Source organism: Heloderma suspectum, chromosome 5 (genome assembly GCF_057233095.1).
Source record: "Heloderma suspectum isolate Gila_16-S chromosome 5, 16-S_ref, whole genome shotgun sequence".
Lineage (NCBI taxonomy): Eukaryota > Metazoa > Chordata > Lepidosauria > Squamata > Helodermatidae > Heloderma > Heloderma suspectum.
The window spans coordinates 212,452,530-212,476,845 of NC_139462.1; the positions used below are offsets into that span (position 1 = coordinate 212,452,530).

General features: G+C 48.8%; 1 protein-coding gene across 1 annotated transcript in view; it reads left to right on the top strand.

Moving 5' to 3' along the window:
• The first annotated feature begins 1,496 nt into the window (after positions 1 to 1,496).
• Positions 1,497 to 24,316, top strand: part of PITRM1 (pitrilysin metallopeptidase 1) — a 50,598-nt gene continuing 27,778 nt past the window's right edge. The window contains exons 1-15 of the mRNA XM_084859228.1: positions 1,497 to 1,593; positions 3,725 to 3,833; positions 5,642 to 5,748; positions 7,635 to 7,786; positions 9,050 to 9,164; positions 9,257 to 9,353; positions 10,864 to 11,024; positions 12,712 to 12,838; positions 13,879 to 13,967; positions 14,706 to 14,834; positions 15,868 to 15,981; positions 18,130 to 18,226; positions 19,227 to 19,361; positions 20,841 to 20,979; positions 23,665 to 23,781. Of these exons, the coding sequence (XP_084715354.1) occupies positions 1,538 to 1,593; positions 3,725 to 3,833; positions 5,642 to 5,748; positions 7,635 to 7,786; positions 9,050 to 9,164; positions 9,257 to 9,353; positions 10,864 to 11,024; positions 12,712 to 12,838; positions 13,879 to 13,967; positions 14,706 to 14,834; positions 15,868 to 15,981; positions 18,130 to 18,226; positions 19,227 to 19,361; positions 20,841 to 20,979; positions 23,665 to 23,781 (1,744 nt within the window). The 5' untranslated portion in view covers positions 1,497 to 1,537. The remainder of the gene's footprint in view (positions 1,594 to 3,724; positions 3,834 to 5,641; positions 5,749 to 7,634; positions 7,787 to 9,049; positions 9,165 to 9,256; positions 9,354 to 10,863; positions 11,025 to 12,711; positions 12,839 to 13,878; positions 13,968 to 14,705; positions 14,835 to 15,867; positions 15,982 to 18,129; positions 18,227 to 19,226; positions 19,362 to 20,840; positions 20,980 to 23,664; positions 23,782 to 24,316) is intronic.

Here is a 24,316-nt window from a genome sequence, read left to right on the forward strand (position 1 = left end):
TCAGCACCACAGTTCGAAAGCATCAATTCTTCGGCGCTCAGCCTTCCTTATAGTCCAGCTCTCACAGCTGTACATTACTACTGGGAAAACCATAGCTTTGATTAGACGGACCTTTGTCGGCAAGGTGATGTCTCTGCTTCTTACTATGCTGTCTAGGTTTGCCATAGCTTTCCTCCCCAGGAGCAAGCGTCTTTTAATTTCATGGCTACAGTCACCGTCTGCGGTGATCTTGGAGCCCAAGAGTGAAATCTGTCACTGCTTCCATTTCTTCCCCTTCTATATGCCAGGAAGTGATGGGGCCAGATGCCATGATCTTCGTTTTTGTAATGTTGAGTTTCAAACCAGCTTTTGCACTCTCCACTTTCACCCTCAACAAGAGGCTCTTTAGATCCTCTTCGCTTTCTGCCATTAGGGTGGTATCGTCTGCGTATCTGAGGTTGTTGATCATTCTTCCGGCAATCTTAATTCCGACCTGTGATTCATCCAACCCGGCGTTTCTCATGATGTACTCTGCATGTAAGTTAAATAAGCAGGGCGACAATATGCAGCCTTGTCGTACTCCTTTCCCAATTTTGCACCAATCGGTTGTTCCATGTTTGATTCTTACTGTTGCTTCTGCAAACCCCCCCCCCCCAAATAAATTATTAGGCCCTATGGCAGAAAAAGAAGTGTTTTAAAAAGTGCTTTCCTTTCACTTTGAGTAACATGCATTTAACCATGGGAGAGGCAGAGAGAAGTGACGGAGGAGTAGGCTACACAATGCAGCTGGTGAAAAAAAGATAAGCGAAGAACAGATGATCAGGCTAAATGCACAAGGCTTTGCATGCTTAAGGTTTGTGCTTAATGTGATCTGCTGGGCAAACAGAATACCTCATTTATTTATTCATTTCACGGATTTCGATGTTGCCCCGTAGCCTACGTTTTCTGGGAGGTAAACCTTTCTTTTAAAGGCTCACGATAAAACATCTGCCTACCCACCCAGCCTAGGGCAGCTAGATGGTTAATGGGGACTGGCCAACGTGGCCATATTATGCCACTACTTTTCCATCTGCCCCGGCTGCCCGCCCACGGTGACATTTCGCGACCGGTCCTCATGACACCTTTCTGGGGCTCTCTGGATTCAGCCAAAGCACCCGCACCGTCCGGCGTGAGCCCGACACGTCCTGAGGCGACCGATTCCGGGCACCCCTTCCGGGGAGTCAGCCCCGCTGCACGCAGCGGGGCGGACTCCTGAGCAGGCCCACGCGCGTCGGAGGGGCCCGCACGCAGCAAGCGGGGCCCTGCCCGCGAGGGACGAGGCAGAGGGGCCGGGCCGGGCCGGGCCGGGCCCCTGACGCCGCTCCCAGCCGCGGGAAGAGGCGGAGCCCCCGGCGGCCGGCCCCGAGGGCGGCCCTGGCCCGGGCGACCAGTCCGCGGCGGCGGCGGCGGCGGCGGCGGCGCCAGGGCTCGGCGGAAGGCGGCCCGCGCGTGCGCACTCGGGGGCGGCCGCCTCCTCCATTCGCTTCTGCGGTGGCCGCCGGGCAGGTCGGGCTGCGCCATGTGGGGCCGGTGTGGCGCTGCGGGGCGGCGGCTGGCGCTGCTGAGCCTGGCCCGGTGAGGACGGGAAGGAGCCGCGGGCGGGGCGGGCGAGCGAGGCTGGGGCCTTTCGCGCCGCTCGCTTGCGCTCCAGCCTGGTGGGCGCTCAGCACATGCTCCGAGATGCCCTTATCGTCGGCCTCCTCCAGGCCTCCTTAGTCTCTCCCCGCCCCGCTTGCTAGTCGTCTCATATAATTATGCGTCCTCTGGGTTTGTTTGTGCGGGGCGGGGGCTCGTCCCTTGCAGCCTGCTTCTCCTGGCCGGAGGGGGGAGGGGAAGGGTGTCTCTGAGCATATGCAGAATCCCTTGCAGCCTGCTTCTCCTGGCCGGAGGGGGGGAGGGGAAGGGTGTCTCTGAGCATATGCAGAATCCCTTGGAGTCTGCTTCTCCTGGCCGGAGGGGGGGAGGGGAAGGGTGTCTCTGAGCATATGCAGAATCCCTTGGAGCCTGCTTCTCCTGGCCGGAGGGGGGGAGGGGAAGGGTGTCTCTGAGCATATGCAGAATCCCTTGGAGCCTGCTTCTCCTGGCCGGAGGGGGGGAGGGGAAGGGTGTCTCTGAGCATATGCAGAATCCCTTGGAGCCTGCTTCTCCTGGCCGGAGGGGGGGAGGGGAAGGGTGTCTCTGAGCATATGCAGAATCCCTTGGAGTCTGCTTCTCCTGGCCGGAGGGGGGGAGGGGAAGGGTGTCTCTGAGCATATGCAGAATCCCTTGGAGTCTGCTTCTCCTGGCCGGAGGGGGGGAGGGGAAGGATGTCTCTGAGCACATGCAGAATCCCTTGGAGTCTGCTTCTTCTGCTGGGGGGGAGGGGAAGGGTGCTTCTGTGCATATGCAGGATATCTTCCATCTGCTACTGCTCAGCTGCAGCTTGCGCTTGGGCTAATATAAGGGGCAGGGGGCCTCTTAGTCTGAGGGGGTGTCTCTAAAATAGGCATGAGCCCCGGCACCTCTCCTCTTCAGCAGTTCAGCAAAATGCCTGCCCGTTCTCAAGCCCCCTCATACTACTTTCTCCGCCAAACCTTTTTGGAAAACAACAACAACAACAAACCAGTAGTTGGATTATTAGATTTATGGAGGCTGCCTTGTGGCTTTTTGCTCGGCTTACAGTATCAGTTGGGAGCAGAATGTTTTTCTGTGTCTCTCCACCCCCCCTCCCCCTCCCCCATGTCCCATCTGATTACTAAAGAGAATTTGGGGAGGGTGGCTGAAGCGTTGCTGGTGAAATGCGGTTTTACTCTGCGGTTATTGATGGATGGGATTTGGGAAGGATTGGGAATGATGATCACATTTATGGATGAGAAGAACTGGCCACCTTGCCCCCTCCCCAGCTTTTGACTAGAGATCCTGAGTACAGGTCACTTTTCTTGGGTTTTAGGGTGTCTTGTACTGAGTCTTACCCTTGGTCCGTCTAGCCACTGGAGACGTTGGGGATCAAACCTGGGATTTCTGCGTGCAGAGCATGAGCCACAGCCCTTCTCCCTTGCCCCAGCACTTGATTGCTTTAATCATCATCACTAGCGTGATTTTTGTGGCAAACCTGCCTTTTCTGACTCCAGTTGTCACGCCTCATTGCTAAGTGGAACCTCCATGTTCAGAGGCAGCATACCTCAAAATACCAGATGCTGGGGACCAACAGTGGTGGAAAGTCCATAGCTTTTGTTGTCTGTCCTCTTGGAGACACCTGAATGGCCACTCTTGAAACTAGGATGCCGGTTCTTCCTATCCCTGTATTATCCTCACAACAGCCCTCTGGAGTAGGTCGCATGCCCAGAGATTGTTTATTTAAAATGATTGCTAGGCCGCCTTTAAGGGTAGAACCTCTTTTATGTCGTGGAAGCGGGGCTAGGTAAACTTTTGGCCTTGGCATTTATCTTTGATCCCTCTCTCTCCTATTTGTTCGTCCATCCGTTTCTGCCATCTTGCTTCCCTGTTATGAGGGAGGCTGCCCACAGTAACTAGGCCTCTGCTTGTGCAGCTGAAATCTGCATTATTGCTTCCCTGTTCACCTCTGCTTCCCTCTTCGCTGTTTCTCCTGTGCCAAATTTTAGATTAAAGGCGGTGTGGGGCAGGGACCTCTGTGCTCCTTTTTCGGGAAACAAACAAGATTCATCTTTGGTTTGATCCTCTCTCTCTTTTTTAAAAAAACATGTAGTTCCAGATCGTTCAATCCAAGATCGTGGAGGTGGAAAGGCAGTTCTGCTAATGAAAGAGCACTGCAGTACAAGACTGGGGATCGTATCCATGGGTTCACAGTAAGCCAGGTACTACGGTTTCTTTGCTACAGCCCCCAGCTCTAATATCTATCTAGTTTCCCTGGTAGCTCAGAGCTTTCTGGTGCTGGGGGCATCCAGTCAGATCTGAAGGTTAAAAGTTCCGGCAGTACTTTCCATGGCAACTTTTCTGCTGAGAAACTCTTGCAGAACCCTCACATTGGGCCTCTCACTGCATCCAGCATGAACTGAGAGTAAATGATATAGCGCCCCCAGCACTCCCCTGTGACTGTACCGTGCTGGGGAAGATCGGTAGTGGCGGACAAGCTTTCTTTCTGGGAACCTTGTCTGCTGTTCCTGACCTCGTTTCAAGAAGCCTTGATAAGCTTCCAAGGGACCTAATTGTTCTCTGGAACAAACCTGCTTCCCTAAATCCGTTGTGCAATGTGAGTTTGCATGGAGTGCAACTGATTAGAAGGTTATGACAGCTCAGCAGAAGGTTACTACAGCTTCTAGCTATGCTTCCAGGGGTTGAAGCTTCCCAGACACTGGTGTGATGCCACCTCGCTTTACAGCTGGTTGCGAGAAAGTTCACTGACTGGTTTCAGCTGAGATTCCTATGCCAGAGCCTTCTGGAATCCTGCAGAAGGGGCTGAGCCAAGGATCCACAAATCTGGGTGGCCAGTCGTGATCCCAAATCTCAGGCAGTGTGCCCCTCATTGGCCAACACAAGGTCAGAGATGCCAGTTCTCGGACAGGAGGTGACAGCTCGCTTCCTGCTGGGCGGGAGAGGCAGAACCAGCCGGTGTCAAAAATTCTCTGGCACCTGCAGAGACGGAACAAGTCAGCGTCTCGTTTTGTGCCAGGTCTTGGAAGCACCAAGAGATATCCATGTAGTTTCTGAACCTCTCCTAAATCCAGGGTAAAGTGAGAGGCTGGCCCGTAGTGTAATGCAGTGATGCACAACCGTTTGGGCCCTGAGGGCCACATGTGACTCCGGTATATGTGCACGCACACACAAACGTACACACATCCCAGCAATTCTGGTACAGAGCTTTCTTTGCCGCTCGCAGCGGCAGGGAAAGAACAATTTGTGTGAGGATCTCTGGGGGAGGGACTAGAGCAGGGGTGGGGAATCTCAGGCCCAAGGGCCAAATCCCACCATTCCGGGTCCCCCCGATGACCACACCACCTTCCCTTTACCCCAGTTACTGATAGTTTGGTGGTTTCCCTGCTTTCATGCAGCTTTTCCCCTGTTCTACGACGTGATGGTGTTCTTTGTGTTTTTGGTCCCACCACCATTGGAAGGCAGCCTCCCAGCGCTTCTGCAAAATTGAATTAGGCCCATCAGGCTGAAAGAGGTTCCCCACCCCTGGAGTAGGGAGAACAGGCAGTGGAAGGTCAGGGCACCCTTGAGGGGTTGGGGGCGCAGGTTATGAACCCCTGGTGTAATGGGTAAAGTGCTGGACCAGACCTGGTCTCCAATCCCTGCTCAGCCATGAACGTCACTGGATGACCTAGGCCCCTTCCAGCCCTACGATTCTGTGACTAGTGCTCGCGCGCTCTCTCTCTCGTCTTAACCTCCCTCACACAAAACAGATAACTAACACAGACATAATAAAAACAATTGTGGCCTAGATTGTTTGCCTTGGCAGCAAGGAAAATAGGTGCCCAGTCCCAAACGTGTGTGTGTTTCTGTTGGATATGTGTATATATGTATATATAAATATGTGGTTGTGCTGTTGTTTTCTTCCTGTGTAGATTGTGGCGGTCTGTGTCTCCAAGCCGTAAAGTTGGCCTGGCCTGGGACCTAGTAATTGGTGTTAACAGGAAGGTGTGTGTGTGTTTTCCCCACTCAGGTGACGGCTGTACCCGAGTTTTTCTTGACTGCTGTTAACCTCAGCCATGATAAGACAGGAGCCAAATATTTGCACGTGGCACGAGAGGATTCCAATAATCTGTTCAGGTAGGTGGTGGTGATGAATATGAAGATAGTGGTGGTGATGATGACAGGATACTTTTGAGTATCTCTTTTCTACCTTTTGGGGACCACATGAGAGGCATTTGTCTTTGAAAATCCCTTGATGATTCTAGATCCTTTTTATCACTCTTTTCTTGAAAAGCGCTGTAGCTTTTCCTGTCACCTCTCCTCCTAAGCCAGTGGTGGGCAACAGCCTCCAGCTGTTTTGTAGTACAACTGCCACAATCCCTAGCCATTGGCCTTACTGACTGGGGCTGATGGGACTTGTAGTCCCAAGCATCTGAAGGGCACCAGGTTGTCTTCTCCCTGTTGGAAGCTAATTTGAGCACCAAGTGGGTATGATGAGTTCTTCGCTTGTACCAGGGAGATCTGGATTCAGCTGCATGCTCGGTCGTGAAGCTCTCTGGGTTGTCTAGGACATGTCTCTTTCTTGTTGATCTTCAGTTCCGTTTTTATTCTACCATTCCTCCAAAGGAGGTGCAGACAGCATGCATGGATCTCTCCTTGCCCATTTTATCCGTCTAACAACCTTGTTTTAGGTAGGTCACATGAACCATAGCTGATAATGGGGAGTTACGATAGAGTGCTTTTAGCACTATATATCAAGCATATATAACGCAAATTGCGGCGGCCAGATTGATAACAGGGACCAGAAGGTCCGAATGTATAAGACCGACTCTGGCCCGTTTGCACTGGGTGCCTGTATGTTTCCGAGCCTGGTTCAAGGTGCTGGTTTTAACCTATAAAGCCTTACACTGCTTGGGACCACAATGCCTGATGGAGCGCCTCTCCTGACATGAACCTACCCGTATACTACGCTCAGCATCTAAGGCTGTCCTCCGGCTGCCTACACCAAGGGAAGCTCAGAAGATAGCAACAAGGGAGAGGGCCTTTTTGGTGGTGGCCCCCAAATTATGGAATGATCTCCCTGACGAGGCCCGCCTGGCGCCAACATTGTTATCTTTTCGGCACCAGGTTAAGACCTTTCTCTTCTCCCAGGCATTCAGCAGTATATGATAAGTGTTTAATCGATCCTGGAATGTCTTACGGTTATTGTTGTTTGTTTTTGAGATTGTTTGTTTGAAGTTGTTTTAGAAATAGGTTTCTTTTGTATATCTTGTCTGTTCATGTGTTTTTTATGTAAATGGTTTTTAATCTCTGTATATTATATTTTTAATGTTTTTAATCTTTGTAAACCGTCCAGAGAGCTCCAGCTATTGGGCTGTATAGAAATGTAAATGATAATAATGATAATAATGATAATGATAATGTGTGCTACATTTAAGACACAATCCTATGCATGTTTAGACAGAAAAAAGTCCTACAACTCCCAGCATTCCCCAGCCAGCCATGGTGAGTGGCTGGGGAATGCTGGGAGTTGGAGGACTTTTTTTCCATCTAAACATGCGTAGGATTGCACCGTAAAGCTTTTATCCTGTGTCCACACACCTATGTAAGCAGAGAATCTTCAAGATTTGAGTACGATAACTTAAGCACCAAGAGTAAAGTACTGTGTCCAAACCGAATGAAAAGTGCATTGGGTTCAGGGTTTGACAATTCCCTTGGGGTGGGGAGAAAGTCATACACTTATGGGGTTGCCAGTCAGGGCTGGCTGCATGGGATGGAGAGGTCAGACATTTTCTGGAATCCCCCAAAGGGCCGTCTGCTATTTTCTCACTTTGCATGGAGGTGTCCCTGGAAGGTCCGAGGGTAGAGTAAGAGAATTTGCACACTTGCTTCTTCCAGATTCAGAGAGCCTTGGCCGAGGGTCCCCCAGATCCTAGGTCCTGCACTGTTGCAAATGATTCTCATGTGTAGGATGACGTCTTCCGGGTGTTAAACTCACAAGTGTTTTCCCGTTTGCCTTGCAGCGTTCAATTCCGTACCACCCCCATGGACAGTACCGGCGTCCCCCATATCCTCGAACACACTGTGCTTTGCGGTTCTCAAAAGTATCCCGTCAGAGATCCCTTTTTCAAAATGCTGAACAGGTCACTCTCCACGTTCATGAATGCATTTACAGGTGAGCAAATGAAAAGTAAGCATCTTCCTGGATTTTCACCATCTGTAAATGGCAACTTATTTGTATGATGATACAAGGAGGAACAAGGAGGAGCTATCACCGTGTTTGGGGGAATCCCTGAGGTTTGGCGAAGTACAAATATGTTTTTAAAAGCAGAGTAGTGGGCCCCAAAACATCCCAATGAAGACTGAGCATGCTCAGTAGCTACAATTGAAAAAGAAACATGGGACATTGCATGGAGTGGAAGAGTGAAATGCTCCGCTTGGAGGGGATGGCTTGAACAGGAACACTCCGTTTAGGAAGGAGGCTACACTGCAACATTTTGTTGCAGATTCCACTTGTATGTTAGTGTTGAACTGGGACAGATGTAGCTTTATTAAGCTATCCAGTGCTTATCAAGGATTGGAGTTCTCTGTATAGTGCTGGGGGCGGATGAGTATCTTTCCTAAACAAAGTGTAGCCCTATTTTGGAGGGCAGGCCTTTTTGGGTGTTGGCAAAACTCCTATTGAAGGCCCTGCCCCCAGAAGCCGTGCACTGTTTGCTGATGAAAGGAGATTTCCTTGGAAACGGAGGATGGTAGGACTGTGCCGAGGGCTTCCAATAGGCTTGGTTTAACATTTTGGTGGTTGGGCTTCAATATGGAAGGCCTTGGCTCAGATCGAAGGGCGGAACACATCCTTTGCGTGCCGAAGGTCCTAGGTCTAATAGCTGGCATTTCCAGTTAAAGGATTGCTGGTAACAGAGGTAGGGGTTGGTTTAACTCTGGTTAAGGCAGCAACTAAAAAGTACTAGTATACTCATCAGTTAATAAGAAATGGGAACTGCAACATAATGTGACAGCATGGAGTGCTCTTCTTCACTGTTCCAATCAATTGGTCATGTCCTCCTCCACGATACTTCATTCCCTCAGTTTTCCGTGTCCCCACTCCCAACAGTCAGTCATTATTCTGTAGCCATTGTGCATGCTAGGTCCTCTCTGGGCTGTTTTGGGGTTCCTCCACATACACTCTGGGTTCTTTTTATTTCTTTCCTTTTTATTCTGCAAACCTTGGGGTTCTTCCAGGCTTTCCAATTCCTCCCTCCTACCCATGAATGGTGCCGTTTTAGCCACACAGGCATCTGCACGCACACCTGAATGTTGGAAATAGAGGGAATGATGCCACCCAGGGTTCTGACCATAAATTAGATGAAGACTGTAAAACACAATAAACGCGCTATAGAAATCATTAATAGAGGTATGTATGTATTTCTTTTCTGTACAGCTAGCGACTATACTCTCTACCCATTTTCCACGCAAAATCCCAAAGATTTTCAGAATCTTCTGTCTGTGTACCTGGATGCTGTGTTTTTTCCTTGTTTGAGACATCTAGATTTCTGGTAAGATCTCGCATTTTGACACACGCACACTGACACGTTAGTACAACCTAAAGGAATACTAACCCAGTTTTGTATGTCTTAATCTCACACAGGCAGGAAGGTTGGAGGTTAGAACATGAGAATCCAACAGACCCTCAGACACCATTAGCCTTCAAAGGAGTTGTTTTTAATGAAATGAAGGGAGCATTTGTAAGTATTTTTTTAAATGTTATGGTCACTTTTACTAGATGGGAACACTTTATGTATTTTAATTTATAGCTTAAATTTGGAACGGTGCTGGTTTCCCGGACGTAAACTCCAAGCTGCAGGTGGGTGGAATAAAAATTGATTTAGGAACAATCTTTTAAAAGCTAGGTTTGTGGCTCAGCCTCTCTGAGGCCTACTTCTCCTCAAAGTGGTAAACGTTGTGGGTTGGATCCAGATTTAAGTGTGAGCAACTGGGCTGGTGGTAGTGGGCTTCTTCGCCCCCTCCTTCCCATGGTAGCCCCTCAATCCCGTGAAAATGCTACACAGAGAGCCTGCCGAATCGGGGTGGGCAAGGGGGTGTTTGGGGGAGAGATCCCCAAAATAGGGCAGATGGACCTTCCATGGGTGGAATCCTTCCTCTTGTGGAAGACAGATCCTGGATCCAGTTCACTGCCAACCTGGAGAGAGGTCTCACGTGGAGTGCCACACTCTTAGGCCTTGTGCTAATTCAGCATTTTTATAAATGATTTGGATGAGGGCATAGAGCAGGGGAGGGCAATTTGTGGCCCTCCAGATGTTTCAGCCTACAACTAGCATGCCTCACCATCCATGCCTGTGCTGGCTAAGGCTGATGGGAGTTGTGGCCCTCCAGATGTTTTGGCCTACAAGTGTGCCCCCCCCCCCCCCCAGTATAGGAGGTGTGCTTACCAAATCCGCAGATGATATGAAGCTGGGAGGGATTGCTAACACCATAGAAGATAGAATCTAGAGTCAAAAGGATCTTGATGGGCTGGAATGCTGGAACCAGCAAGATGAAATTCAACAGACAGAAATGTGTAAAGCCCTGCCTTTAGGTATAAAACAACTGCACACGTATCAGATGAGGGAGATCTCTGGCTTGGCAGCAGTGTGTGTGGAAAGGATCTAGGTGCCTTAGCTGATCATAGGTCCAGCATGAGCCAACAGTGTGATGCGGCTGCTTAAAAAGCTAATGCAGCCTTAGGGTGTAGTGCAGGGGTGGGCAACTTCCAGAGGTCCTGCCCCCCCCCCCCCCCGTGGGCCGCACTCGCACTGCCGTGTTGATTACATTTGGCACGGCAAAAACCCCACAGAAAAATTAAAAATTGAGCAGCAAACTGCTATGGAGGCCTAAAAGAGACAAATTTAGCTTGTTTTTAAGCTAGCTAAAGTTGTCACTTCTAAGCCTCTGTATCATCCCCCCCCCCCCCCCCCCCGTGCAGCAGGGGTGGCAGAGGCCAGGGGAGTGCGTATGATGTCCAGCCTTGCCATACCGATATACCTGCTGTGTTGAGTACTCTGACTCACCTGGGTTAAGAACGCTTTTCACCTTGCCTGCAATGTTACCCTGACTCCCAGGAATTATTGCATCTTCAAAACAAATCCTTAGATATTATCCAACAGTTTCCTGAAAGTATTAATTGTGCATTTGGTGCTGTTGCGCATACATGATTTGCTGAAGTGTTTTTATTCTTACTAAAATATTTCTTTTAAGACAGACAATGAGAGAGTATTCTCTCAGCACCTTCAGAACAAGATACTCCCTGATCACACATATGCCGTTGTGTCCGGGGGTGACCCACTGAAGATCCCTGATCTTTCCTGGGAACAGCTGAAACAATTCCATGCCACCCATTACCATCCCAGCAATGCAAGGTATCAGAAGTGTGAAAGAAAGAAAAGAAAGCCCTCACTGTGCTAATCCTGTGTGTGTTCAACACCACTAATGTCATTTCATTGTCCAAAGTCCATCTTGGGAGAGAGCAAGTCACTCAGTCCTACCTGGGTTATCTGTGCGTTTAATTTCCTGTGCAAATGCAGCAGGATGCTTACAGGCAGTTTTTTACCTTTTTGTATTCCCTTATCAAGATAAATCTCATTATTTTAGATATAACAGTGGCCCGGTTTGGACCATCAAATATCAGCTTAATAAGCTGAGAACGAGCCTTTTCTCCATGCACTCGGGTCATTTCTTCAAGCCACTATTAAAGCAGGCTGTCTCTAATTAACCATAGTTTCCCTGTTTAATCTCAACCAGAAATGTATGGTGACCAGCTTTGGGACAAGTCAGGATATTAAACCGCAGTTTGAAGTTGGTTTATGATCCTGGCTCGTTCAGGAGCTGGTAACCATAGTTTCCCAGTTTGGAAGAAATGGGAAACTATGTTTAAATGGAAGCTTCCTGATCTCGTAGCTCATGAGAAGGGGTTGTGCACATGGACAAAAGAATTATTCCTATCTCAGCTTATTATCTGAATGTGGCCAATGTATTTTATGACATGCCAGTAGAGAGGCGGGTAGTTTCTTTCAGTTGTGTTTTAGCCAGGATCTAGACAATCACATCTGGTGGTCAACATATGCTGGTGCTTTTAGGGTGCAATCCTACAGACGCCAGTCAGCGGCTAGATGGCCATAGGATAGGTCAGTTCCCAGGAACTGACCTCCACTCCCTCCCGCGCTGCCTTGTAGGCAGCGTGGAACAGCCCAGTGCTCTGCGCTCGAAAGAGGAATGCGAAGCAGCAAAAACGGGGCATTCCTGGGGGCGTGGCGAGGCAGGGAAGTTGGAAATTCTGGTACGACACATCCTACGTGTTGTTCGGCTGCCTCTTCCCGCGCTCCAAGGTCCCACGGCTAGACAGAAATCGGCTGTCCAGCCGCCCTGCATTTACTGCTAAAGAGCAGAGGGGAAGATCCCCTCGGCGCTTCTCCTGCCCTGCATTGGATAGGCGGCCACCTATCCCGATAGGATTGCGCCCTTAGGAATCTTCCTACCTTACCCCAAATCTTTTGCGCTTCCTGGAAAAGCTGCTTCTAAAGGTCAGGGAATCCTCTAGTGCAGGGGTGTTGAACCTCTTTTATGCTGTGGGCCAAATTCAATGTTGGAGAAGCTCTCGGGGCTATTGTGGTGGGCCGGCTGGAAGGCAAATGGGGCAGAGTCAGAAATTCCCCAAGTGCTACCATATTTTAGCCTAAAGTTCTTACTGTCAGTAACCAAGTCTTAAAAGAAGCATTTCAGCCTTGTAGCATAGGCAAAAAATGTGCAAAAGGTGGGAAGGCACCCCATGGTCGGGGAAGGGGGTAGGGCCGTTCGAGGAACTGGGGGGCCAGATTGGGGCTCAGGTAGGCCAAATTTGGCCTGCAGGCCTGAGGTCCAACACCTCTGCTCTAGAGCAGCATCTGTTGTGCTGCAAGGGTCTGCAGTCCAAAGAGAACAAAGAATCTAGTGGCATCTGCTCTTCCCCCTCCTCCGTTCATGTAAATGGGCCTTCCTGGATCCAAGCCTTTGTGCGTACAGCCTTTCCTTGGATAGTGATTCTGCTGATGCTGATTCATCCAATTACAGGTTCTTTACTTACGGGAATTTCCCGCTAGAGCAGCACTTGAAACAAATCCATGAGGAAGCCCTGAGTCAGTTCCAGAAATTTGAGCCGAATACCGCTGTCCCACCGCAGCAACTCTGGGATAAGCCTGTGCGTATTTGTTTGCACGATAATTTGTGTACACCAGGGTTTCTGCTCTGTGCTTCTGTAGAAGTGCTCTCACCCACACAAAGGAGAGCTGTTGCCTCAGCAAGATGCAGAGGCCTTTTGAGGCCCTCTGACAGCAGCCCGGTCTGGCCCTACCTTGCTGAGCAGCTGTCTGTGGCTTTAAAGGACAATTGCTTGACCCTGCGGCCATTGGGATGGGGACATTGAGGGCCAGGGCTTTCACGCATCCCCTCTGCACTTTTAGCCTTCACATGAAGGCCATAGCGCCTCATTCTTGGTTGTTGCACCCGGGGCGCTTTCCAGTGTAACCCTTTGGCAGAGCCAGCTTCCAGGGCTGGTCCTCTCATTAAGCCTTGTGAGGCGGCTGATTTTGGGGTGTCCTGAAAGGGCATCAAATTGGCGGTGGTGGTGATTGTTTTATGACAGGGAGGGCTGCAGCAGTCCCTGTTGGTGGGGTTTTCTGTCCTGAGTGCCAAAATCACTTGACTGGCCTTGGGTACTGCACACCTTGACAAGGATGGAGGCATCATTTGCCACTCCACCTCAGGCAGCAAAATGTCTTGGGCCAGCCCTACTGGCTTGGCAAGCTGAACATGGCTCTCGGTTAGAGAAAGAGAACAAGAGAGAGAGAGAGAGAACCATAGCTCAGAGGTATAGGCCCTGCTTTGCATGCGGAAGGCCGGTTGTGTGGTCCATGGCATCTGCAGTTAATCAAGGACCAGGTCGCAGGTGATGAGAAAGAAAGACCCCTGTCCTTCGACCCTGTAGACCCACTGCCAGTCAGAGTGGACCAACCTTCCACAACCTTCCGCCCTCCAGATGTGTGGGGCTACAACTCCCAGCACCCTCGGCCAGCTGGCTGGGGATGCTGGGAGTTGTAGTCCCACACATCTGGAGGGCGGAAGGTTGAGGTTGATGGACAAAGTGTCTTAGGTAAGTAGTTTCGCTAACTCAGACTCGGAGGAGTGGGGAGAAACCGGCATTCCCCTGCCTCCGCTCACTCGTTGGCTTCTCTTTCACAGAGGGAACACCATGTGACGTGTGGTACGGATTCATTTGCAACGGACGCCAAGAAGCAGACGATGGTCAGCGTCAGCTACCTCCTGGCAGAGTACGTGGGTCAGAACGCGAAGAGAGTTTTGTTTTTAATCATACTTGCTATTCCCAGCTGTGGCTTCACTTGGGAGCATCTTCAGCTACGAGGACCCTTGAAATGTGTTGCATTGTGTCGCTGTTTTCCCTGCTTTTTCCAACTCTGCATCCAACCCCAGGTTCCTGAAATTTTAACCCAGCCATCAGAAACGGGCTAGTTTGGGACGGTCATGGTGATACTTAGCCTTGCCTGGAATCCTGCCTTTTCTCCTTTTCCTCCCTTTCATAGAGGCTTAGCTAAGAAAGGGGAGCAGAGATTTTTTTCCCCCTCTGCTCTCCAAGGGGCTAGCTTGCATTACTGCATTCCACCCTTTTTTTAAAAAAATCCTGTCCTCCGCCATGGAGCTTAGGGTGGTGTACATTGTATCCTCCCAACAACAGCCCTATGGGGTAGGTTAGGCTTGAGAGAGTGTGACTGGTTCAAGCTCTCCCAGTGAGCTTCCCAGCTGAGTGGGGATATGAAGCTTCCACCCAGAGGTCCCCTCTTTTTGCATGGTGTCCTGTCCTGTGGACAGTCTGACACGTTAAGATCATAGTATCCCTGCAGTCTAGAGATGTTTTCCCTGATGGGGTGAACTTTGATTGCGGCATGTTCCCAGCGGACATGGCCCAACACTCGCTTAGACCCAGATAAAATAAGGTGATGTCACCACATCCCCCACAGCAGTGCTCTGAACTGTTCTTTCTGTTTCTTTAGCATTACTGATAATTTTGAAAACTTCACGCTGAACCTCTTGTCTTCTCTGTTGGTTGGTGGTCCAAATTCTCCGTTTTATAAAGCTTTAATCGAGGCTGGTCTGGGTACAGATTTTTCACCTGACGTTGGGTAAGTTTGTTTTCTTACCATGCTGTTGGAGCCCATCCAATAGCTTGACTTTAATTTGTGGTGTTTAATTACTGGGGCTGGGCATTAAAAATAGGAGGGATCCTCTCTTTGCTGTTCAGGTGGGACACCCCAGTTGAACTTGTTGGAACTGAGATAAATAGGGAATTTGGGAGGGTTGGATTTGAAACATAAATACTACATGAATAAAGGTGGCTTGTGGGAGAGGACTTACCATTCGTAACTGGGCGAGTGCTTTCTTAATGCTTTTGCCAAAATATGCTAAAAGTGTGTTTTGGAAAACTAATTTTCACCAGCCCTGTGTAGGTGTTCAGCCTATTCATGTGAAGACTGAAAGTGTGGAGGGGGTGTGGGCACGCACGCACACCCCGGACCCCAACGTTCTTGTCCTAGTGGCTGCAGAATTGAGGAACTGTCTTTTAAAGCCACAGGCAGCTTTTCAGAGAGGCAGGGCCAACAGCAGGATAAGACCGGGCAGCCATCAGAAGGCCTCTGCATCTTGCTGAGGCAACAGATCTCCTTCGTGTGGGTGAGGACACCCTGGCCAGCACCTTCCAGAGTGAATCCATTCCGAGTTTCAATCAGAACTCTAAAGGAGCTATCCAAGGTGCTAATGGCCTCCCTCCAATCAGGAACCCTGAGAAGAGTCCCTTCATAGCTTCCCCCTCAACACAGGAAGGTCAAGGACCAAGTGGGTGGGGATGGTGTCCATGCCCCTGTCTCCTCCCAACCTTTAGCCCTCATGAGAGCATGCTGAACAGCTGGCTGCACCTTCATTTTGGATGCTTGAGGCTTCCTTTTGGTGATCGGGCTATCACCGCCTGTGTTTGCGCTTGCCGTTTGCCTCCATAGACCTGTCTATGGGGCGTTGTTCTTCTCTTGTTGAACGACAACGTGTTGTCAAGTGTTGTCAATATGTTGTCACCTCTTTCCTCTCCCTGTCAAGATCCAGCTTCCCAAGAGCAAACGCTGCAAGCTGTTGTACTGTTTGTATTCCTTTCTCCGTGTGTTGTAGGTTTAATGGCTCTACGCGCAAAGCTTATTTCAGTGTAGGCCTTCAAGGGATTTCTGAGGAAAACATTGATGCTGTCAAGCAAATTATTGCTCGAACGATTGATGAAGTCATTGAGTAAGTAAAAGCTGTGTGGTTCTTTTTCTTTCTCCCCTCCCTGCCCCTGGTCACAAATTATTTAAGTAGTTGTTTCATTTAAAACTTCTGGGAATGGCACTGTATTTGGGTTGGGTGGTATTCTGAAAAAGTAATCCTGAGGCTGCCTTCAGACATCATGAGAAACATTTGTTGATGATGATGTCAAAATGCAGCCTGTGGCTTGATTGTCTCTGGATAATTATATTTATTTTAAAGATATACTAATTCTTTATTTAAAAGACAATTGATCTCCAAGGCAGTTTGCAATAGATTTAAAACAATATTACAGTAATGCACAAAGCAATTCAGACAGCTGAAATTGCCATCAGAATGGCATCCATTTGATGAATAGCAATGCAGCTGTGTCCCGTGGAAAGCCTAAGCAAAATTGCTTTTTTCTGGTGCCTAAAAGGAAGTAAGGTAGTCAGAGAAGATAGCGAGGGCGCCATGACAGAAAAGGCCCCGTCACCAGGAGCTGCTCACCTAAATTCCCAAGGTAGGGGCACCTTTGCAGATGATTTTAGTGAACAAGAGCATCCTTATTTATTACATATTTTAGTTGTCTTGGCACATATCCCTTGGGTTTTTTGCACTTTATAATTCAATATGTGCAAGGCTGTATATGCACTTTCAAAATTCTGCTCCGCTAAGAGTTAAATTCTGCAACCTTTCTGATTGTTTAAATGAACCAGATTTGAGTCTGCTTGCTTGCTTCTGCTTTTGCTTCTTATGGGGATGGGCAAAGAGGGTGTGCAGGGTATTTCAATCCAATCCCCCACCCCACACACGCTGAGAATCCTGCTCAGTCATCCTACCTCTCTCCCCCACTGCCATTTATGTTTGAAGCCTTAGGGGCTAGAAACTTGATTTTAAAAAGGAGAAAGCTAAGATTATTAGAATGCTGAATTCTTTGCCCAGTACTGATATCTTTGCTTGGGTAGTATGAATGCAGAATGCTCACTTGAGCATGAGAAGCTGTCTCTTCTTGCCTGTTCATGTCCATTATAAAAACATAAGAAGAGCCCCGTTGGTTCAGGACGAAGGCTTGTTTATGTAGTTCAGCATTCTGTTCCCACAGGGGCCAACCCGTGGGAAGCCCACAAGTAGGACATGAGTGCAATAGCACCCTTCTGCTTGTGTTCTCCAGCAATTGGAATTCAGAAGTATATTGCCTCTGATACTGGAGGCAATATATAGCCATTGTGACTAGTAGCCATTGATAGTGTTATCTTCCGTGACAATAGTGCTGGGTCAAGTGTCCAGTCCAGCTGAATTTTGTAGTAGGGATGTCAGAGCAATCCACAACAGAACCAAATGAGTTCAGAATGTCCTGGATCTGACCTTCAATCTGCTCTGGACTGGCTTTTCCCCTGGCGGGTGGATTCCATGGGCTTGTGAACCGATTTTCTAACTTTCCCGACTTTTTAACTTTGTGCAAATTTTGTCATAGAATGTTATGCAAAATTTTAAAAAAACCCAACCCCAAAACCCTGGCCAAAAATGTATATTTCCCTCATAGGCTGAAGTGTAAAAATGCACATTTGGGGGCATTTGCACATTTATGCACGTTTTGCACAAATTTGGAAGCAAAAAAATCCAATTCCATTGATGGGCATACTACAGAACGAAAGGCACCTGAGAGTCCATGAAACAGAGACGAAACGGATTTTACACAATCCGTACATCTCTATTTTGTAGTTTTCACAAGGTGGTGCAACACCCCTGATTATGGCCGATAGGAGCAGCCATCCCCCCCCCTCCCAGCACATAATGCCCCTGGGCATGTAGAGCATCCAGGAGCTGTGCCACTTGAAGCAGCTGCAAGACCTTTTTTCTGTGGAAAAAAAGCAAAACAAAAATGGAAAACCTCTTTTAGTTGCCTCATTTTAAGATGAAAGTGAAATTCTTTAAATTCATGCCCTGCACCCCACCCCCTGAAAGTCACCAGATATTTCCGTCCCGCTTTTGGGGTGGACGAATGACCCTGCGAAAGTGGCGCGGTGGGGGGGAGGCGATATTCAGCACACCTTCCAAGTTATGCACTTTATTTGGGAGTGGAGTATTCTAGCTAGCTTCATTGTTTCTGCATTCTCGCAGCAGAATTAAATGTGTTATTTTTCTCTCGAGGAATGGATTTGAGGATGAAAGGATTGAAGCGTTACTCCACAAAATTGAAATCCAGATGAAGCATCAGTCAACCAGCTTTGGACTGGCCTTAACTTCAGTAAGTGTTCCTTCCCAAAATCAGTAGCCATTTATTGGGTCCAAGCTTTGGGCTGGATCCGAACTTAGTCATACTTCAAGTGACTAGCTTAAGTCCCATTGATTATGATAGGTCTACTCTAAGTATGACTAAATATGGATCCAGCCATTTGTCTTGTTCAGAATTAAAATTGATCTTACAGGACTGAGGGTCTTGCTTTTCAGTCTTAACTGCAACCTTGTACATAGGTTAAGAGTATTTCTGCGTGACCAAGGGAAATAGGAGGATACAGGTGGGAAATGAGAATATGCATCTCCTGGTGGTTCCACATGGATCTATGGCCCGATTGGAGTCCACCAGAAGAGCCTTCAGTGTGGTGGCCCCCTTTCTTTGGAATTCCCTGCCCCTGGAGGTCAGGCAGGCACCAACTCTGTGCTGTTTCCGGCACCTCCTGAAAACAGCACTGTTCCAGGAGCCACTCCTTCATTGAGCAGTCATGTTTCTATTGGTATTCTGTTTTTTTTAAATAGCGTAATTTTAATCTGGTGTTTTAATCTTTTTATCCTTTTACTGTTTTATCTGTTGTGTTCACAGCTCCAAAATCTGTTCTCAATATGGAGTGGTATATAAATGTTGTAAATCAATACATGCATACATCTGCATGAAGTTCCGGTAAACTTTTAGAGCTTATCTTGCATATACAGAATCATATAACCAATTCCATTTTAGCTTAATTTTTTTTAACTAAATTGGATTTTTTTATCGGATCGGGGATACCTGGGATGTAATGTATATCAGTGGCTCTTCCTCCTCAAGCAGAATGTGGAGTTTTGCGTACACTATGGGTATTTTTGGTGGTATGCCAATTCCCCCACACACACCTGTTTCTTGGATGGGTCAGGCGCCAGGAGCGGGGACAGCCGCAGGCAGAAAATACATTCCGGTGCGCTGGTCTTGCAGCATTCACAGGGGACGTGCCTGTCTTCATTTCCTCCCTGCTCCCCATCTTTCATTACCCAAGTATGTCGCCTCCTGCTGGAACCACGAAGGGGACCCCGTTGACCTGCTGAAGATTGCCGAGAAAGTGGATCGATTCAGACGGTGCCTGCGGGAGGATCCCCAGTTCCTTCAGAAAAAAGTCAAGCAGTACTTTAAGGTAGGACAGCAGGGGGGTCGAACCCCTTTCAGCCCAAGGGCTGAATTCCATTCTGGAGAAGCTTGGAGGGTTTGCGTTTCAGTGGTAAGTGGGGTCAAATGCAAAACGGGAGGGGCCAAAAATGCGAGCATCTTTTAACCTAAAGCTCCTGCTGCTGATAACAAAGCCTTAGGAGAGGCATATCAACCATTTAGAATGGGGTTAAAACTGCACGAAAGCCGGGAAACTAGCAAACCATCAGTGGGGGTGGGGGGAAAGGCAGTGGATCCAGGGGAAGGGAGTATGGTCATCTGGGGAACTGGAGAGGGCCGGAATTGGACCCTAGGCAGGCCGGATTTTGCCCCAGGCCTGAGGCTTTGCACCCCTGAGTTCAGTGTGGACCTCTGAATGGCTGGTCTTGTGAACATCGGAACGTAAGAATTGGATGGATGGTTCAGGCCAAAAGCTGGTGTGGTCCAGAAGCAGGTCTGGACCAGGGGCAGGCACGCCTGGGAAGCTCACAAGCGAGATATAAAAGAGATCTGCCGCCGCCACCCTGCCCAGTGCTCCACTGTTATTTCCTGTGTTGCTGGGCTAATGTGAGAAGGACCTGGGCAACATAACGTGGTCTGTCTGAAGACTATTCTGGCTGTGAATGACCATCTGTGGTACGCAGGGGTAGGCAACACAGTGCCCATGGGCATTCTTGTGCCAACAGACACTTCTTCTGTTCCCACAAGTGCCATGCCGATGACCTGTTTGTTTCTTCTATTAAAAAAAAAACACCAAATTGGGTAGCCTTTATTTCCCAGAATGCTTCTGGGCCCTATGTGGACCCAGAGACATTCTTAGAAAGGCCAGCACTTTGCCTTGAAGCTGCCCTGGGGAAAAAAGAAAGGAAGGGACAAAGCCTGCCCCTGTCTGGTAGGCGAGAAAGTTTGGGAATGACAGCAGGACAATCTTGGCGGGGAGGGGCTGGAGGGAACCAGTGGAGTGGGAGGAAAAGCGTGGAGATTGGAGAGAGGCTGGGGGTGACCCAATGGAAGAAGGAAGCAGGGATACCAGGGCTGGGGAGGGCTGGGGGCTATCTGATATGGGATGGAGGAAGCAAGGACACCGGGGCTGGGTTAGGGGGAGTTGCAAGGTGACCCGACAGGGGTCTGTGAAATGGGTGTTTTGTGACTGGCTGTACCCGTTGTGATAGCCATTTTGTGACAGTGCCTGTGACACTTTCTCAGCATTCCAAATGCGCCCACTAGCCTGACAAGGTTGGCGACCCCTGCACGTTTGATGCATCTGCTCATGGTTTCCTCCCCCACCCCCCCTTTGCCTGTACTGTTGTGCTTGCCCTGGAAACAAAAGGCAATGTCTCTTGCAGAGTGAGCTCATTTAGAAGGTATTGATACCAATAATTGAGCAGGATTGGGAGGGAAGAAGAAAAGAGAAATAATCTTCTCATTGATTGTTACTCTTCTTCCTTGGCGTGGCTCCTGGTAAAAGGGTAACCCCCATAGACTACTGCTGTCGATGAGTCCAGATACGGCGTTCTATGATAAACAAGCGACGATGGAAGCAGCAAAACTGAAAGAGAAGGTAGAGGCTCTTTCCGAAGAAGAGAAGAAACAGATGTATGAGAAAGGTTAGGCTCTTCTGCATGCTCCATCCCTTTCCTTTAAAAAAAAAAATGAAAACAAACCTATGTCAAGGATTTGGTTCCCATGCGGCCAGAGTCAGGGACTGTTCTGCTCAGATTTTGAAAATGGAGAGCGTTGGCATTTTGCAGAGTATTCTCTGCCTCAGCCTTTCCCAACCGGGTGCCCTCCAGATGTGTTCGACTGGAACACACACATTCCCACCCCAAGTCAGCATGGCTGGCTTCAGTTCTGTTCTTTTTTCTGTCTTCCTTTTTATTATATAATTTTATTGTTGACATTTCACAATATTAAAAAAAAAAACGTACAAAACTTCTTTCTGCTACATCCAGCTATTGCTTCATCTAGCCCAGTAGTGCTGTATGATGACTAGCGGAGAGAAGGAGGACTCTCCAAGCCCTGCTATCGGAGGTTCTTTTCGCTGTAGATAGGGATGTATGAGAACTTCGATTTTGCTCACAAACCATGCAAGCATGCCCCGTTCGGAGACCTGAGCATAACACATGAGGATGTGTCTGCCGAAAATATTCGCGAGTTGTCGAACACATGCTCACGTCTGTTTCGTTCCCAGTGCAATGTCCTAATTCGTGCAGTTTCTGTTGCAGACTGAATCAGATCCGCTTTAGTCTGTGGAGGAAATTTGTGCACGCTTGGGGAGATTTGCGCAAATCTCCTGCTCAATATGTACAAGTTTCCCGTTCATACGAAGTGAGCGGCGATCTCAAGTGTGAACAGGAATCTGGCATGAGAAGATGTTCGGAGAATCCTGGCACTCTTGAACATTGCTCGCCCGCCTGTCCCTAGCTGGAGACTGAAGCCCAGAGCGTCAGCAAGTGCAACTTGCGCTCCTCCTCTGAGCTGCGCCCCCTTGGCGCGTCTGTGAAAGCTACAGAGCTGCCATGCAGAACTACAGAGCAGACTTGATCCTTCGTGTTTTTACTCAGCACTGTAGCCTGACTTACACAAATGAAACATGTTTGCCTAACATTCGTCATAATGACCCTGTGCCAATTTCTTCCCGTTGAATTTGGTGCTTCTTGTTTCGAAATGGGTGAAGCTTTTGGTACGGAATTCTGAGGCCTGAATGTATTACTCAGCCTTCCTCAACCCTGGTGTCTTCCAGATGTGTTGGACTGCAACTCCCATCATTCCCAGCCACCTGGCTGGGTGGGAATGATGGGACTTGCAATTTAGCACATCTGGAAAGGCACCAGGTTGGGAAAGGCTGACATAGCTCATTATTTTTCTATTTTCATCTAGCTGATTCCATAGACTTTTAAAATATTTAGATATTAAAAATGATATTTTTAAAGATAATTTTTATTTAATTTTTTTCAGACAGGCTCCTTTTTCTTAATGTTAGTCGGAAGCTGTAGCTTTCTGACCATGTTCCAGGGTGCCGTGGGGTGGTCTGGGAGCTTTATCAGAGTTCTTTAAGGAGAAGTTTGGTAATAGCAGACAGGTTTTTCCCTGGATGACAGCTTCACCCATCGCTATCGCTTTTTTTCTTACTGTTCTTAATGATTAGATTGATAACCTGCCTTACCACCAAGGAGCTCAAGGTAGCATACATGGTCCTTCTCCCCCCCACCCGCCATATTTGCACAACAGCCCTGTGAGGTAGGTTAGCTTGAGATATACTGGTCTCCCAGTGAGCTTCATGGCTGCATGGGGATTTGAACCTGGGTCTCTCCTGTCTTAAGTCTGACACTACTCCATGCAGGTTCTCTGTCTCCTCCAGTGAAAAGGGGGAATCTTGGTTGCATCTGGGGTGAATTCTTTAGTTCATGTAGGGTGGCAGTGAGTCCCAATAGGCAGAGTCACTTTCTCACACAAATTGAGCATGCTGTCTAGAACATGCCCAACAAACCAATGGAATGTGTAGGGCTGCCTCCCCCAACCTGGTGCCCTCCAGATATATGGCTGGGGATGATGGCAGAAGTTGTAGTCCAACACATCTGGTGATCTCAGGTTGGGGAAGGCTTGTGTAGGAGTTCCACGGTAAATATTCAGAGTTTCCTCAGCAAATGGTGATGTGAAAGGTGAAAAGTTCTGGAAGCCACTGATTGTAAAGCAGGGATGTTGAACCTCAGGCCTGTGGGACAAATCCTGTCCTCCCTTGTTCCTAGATGGCCACGGCCCTTTCCCCAACCGCAGATAGTTTGGTGGTTTCCTGCCTTGTGTGTGTGGTTTTTTCCCCATTCTTAAAGGCTGAAATTCGTCTCCTAAGGCTTGCTTACCAGCAGTGGGAGCTTTAAGCTAGAACACACTCTTATTTTTGCCCTGCCCCTTTTGCTTTCAGCCCTCTCCCACCACTGAAATGTGGCCCCCAAGAGTTTCTCTGAAATGAAATTAGTCCCTTGGGCTAAAAAAGGTTCGACACCCCTGTTCTAAAAGACAACAGGTCCCTGTTTCTCTTTTCCTTCTGTGTATTCTACTGATTTGTCAGAATTCATGGGGGTGGAGTGGATTTTTCATGTGGTTTGATAGTAGTCGGTAGCTATATGGAAAGTGCTTCATTGAGGGATTGTTTTGACAACTCCCCGGAGGGCCTTGCTAGATCCTTACCATTGCTGCGGAACTTGTGTTCCACTTTTTTTGCCAGGGCGCTTGAAAGACGCAGGCTTGTGTTGTCAGAACTGCTGAGTAATGTTCCGCTTCTTGTCTGCTAGGTTTGGAATTGCTGGATCTGCAGAGCAAGCCTCAAGATACATCCTGCCTCCCAGCTCTGAAAGTTTCCGACATCGAGCCCAGGATTACGTTTACGGAGCTGGAGACGGCACTTACAGGTTAGAGTAACTGATCTCTGGCGGGGAAGGGATAGAACTCCGAAGTTCAGTTAAACAGAAAATGCATAGCAGCCTTCCTCAACCTTGTGCCCTCTGGAAGTGTGGACTCCCAACTCCCATCATCCCCAGCCAGAAAGATCCTTGGCCGTGCTGGTTGGGGATGTTAGGAGTTGTAGACCAACACCTCTGGAGGGAGACCAGGTTGGGGAAGGCTGGTGTAGGACTTGCGGAATGTAGTGAGCCTTGCATCAGAATAGCTGGCTGTTTTTAGGGGTCTGGGTGGTTGACAGCGCCCTGGGTTCAGGCCACATGGAAATGAAGGCAGACCTCAGCGCAGTATAAGTGGGACCGGCAACAAAATGTTGCGGTGCATAAGAATGGTTGTACTCAGGGTGCCAGCCATGCCCTCTTCTAGGACATTCCATTCCATTCTCACTCCCTCCCAGTCGTCTGCCCATTAGCCCCCAAAAACACACTCAGCATTTTGTGGCCAACAAGCATGCTCAGTCCTCACTGGGCTGTTTTTGTCCTCCCC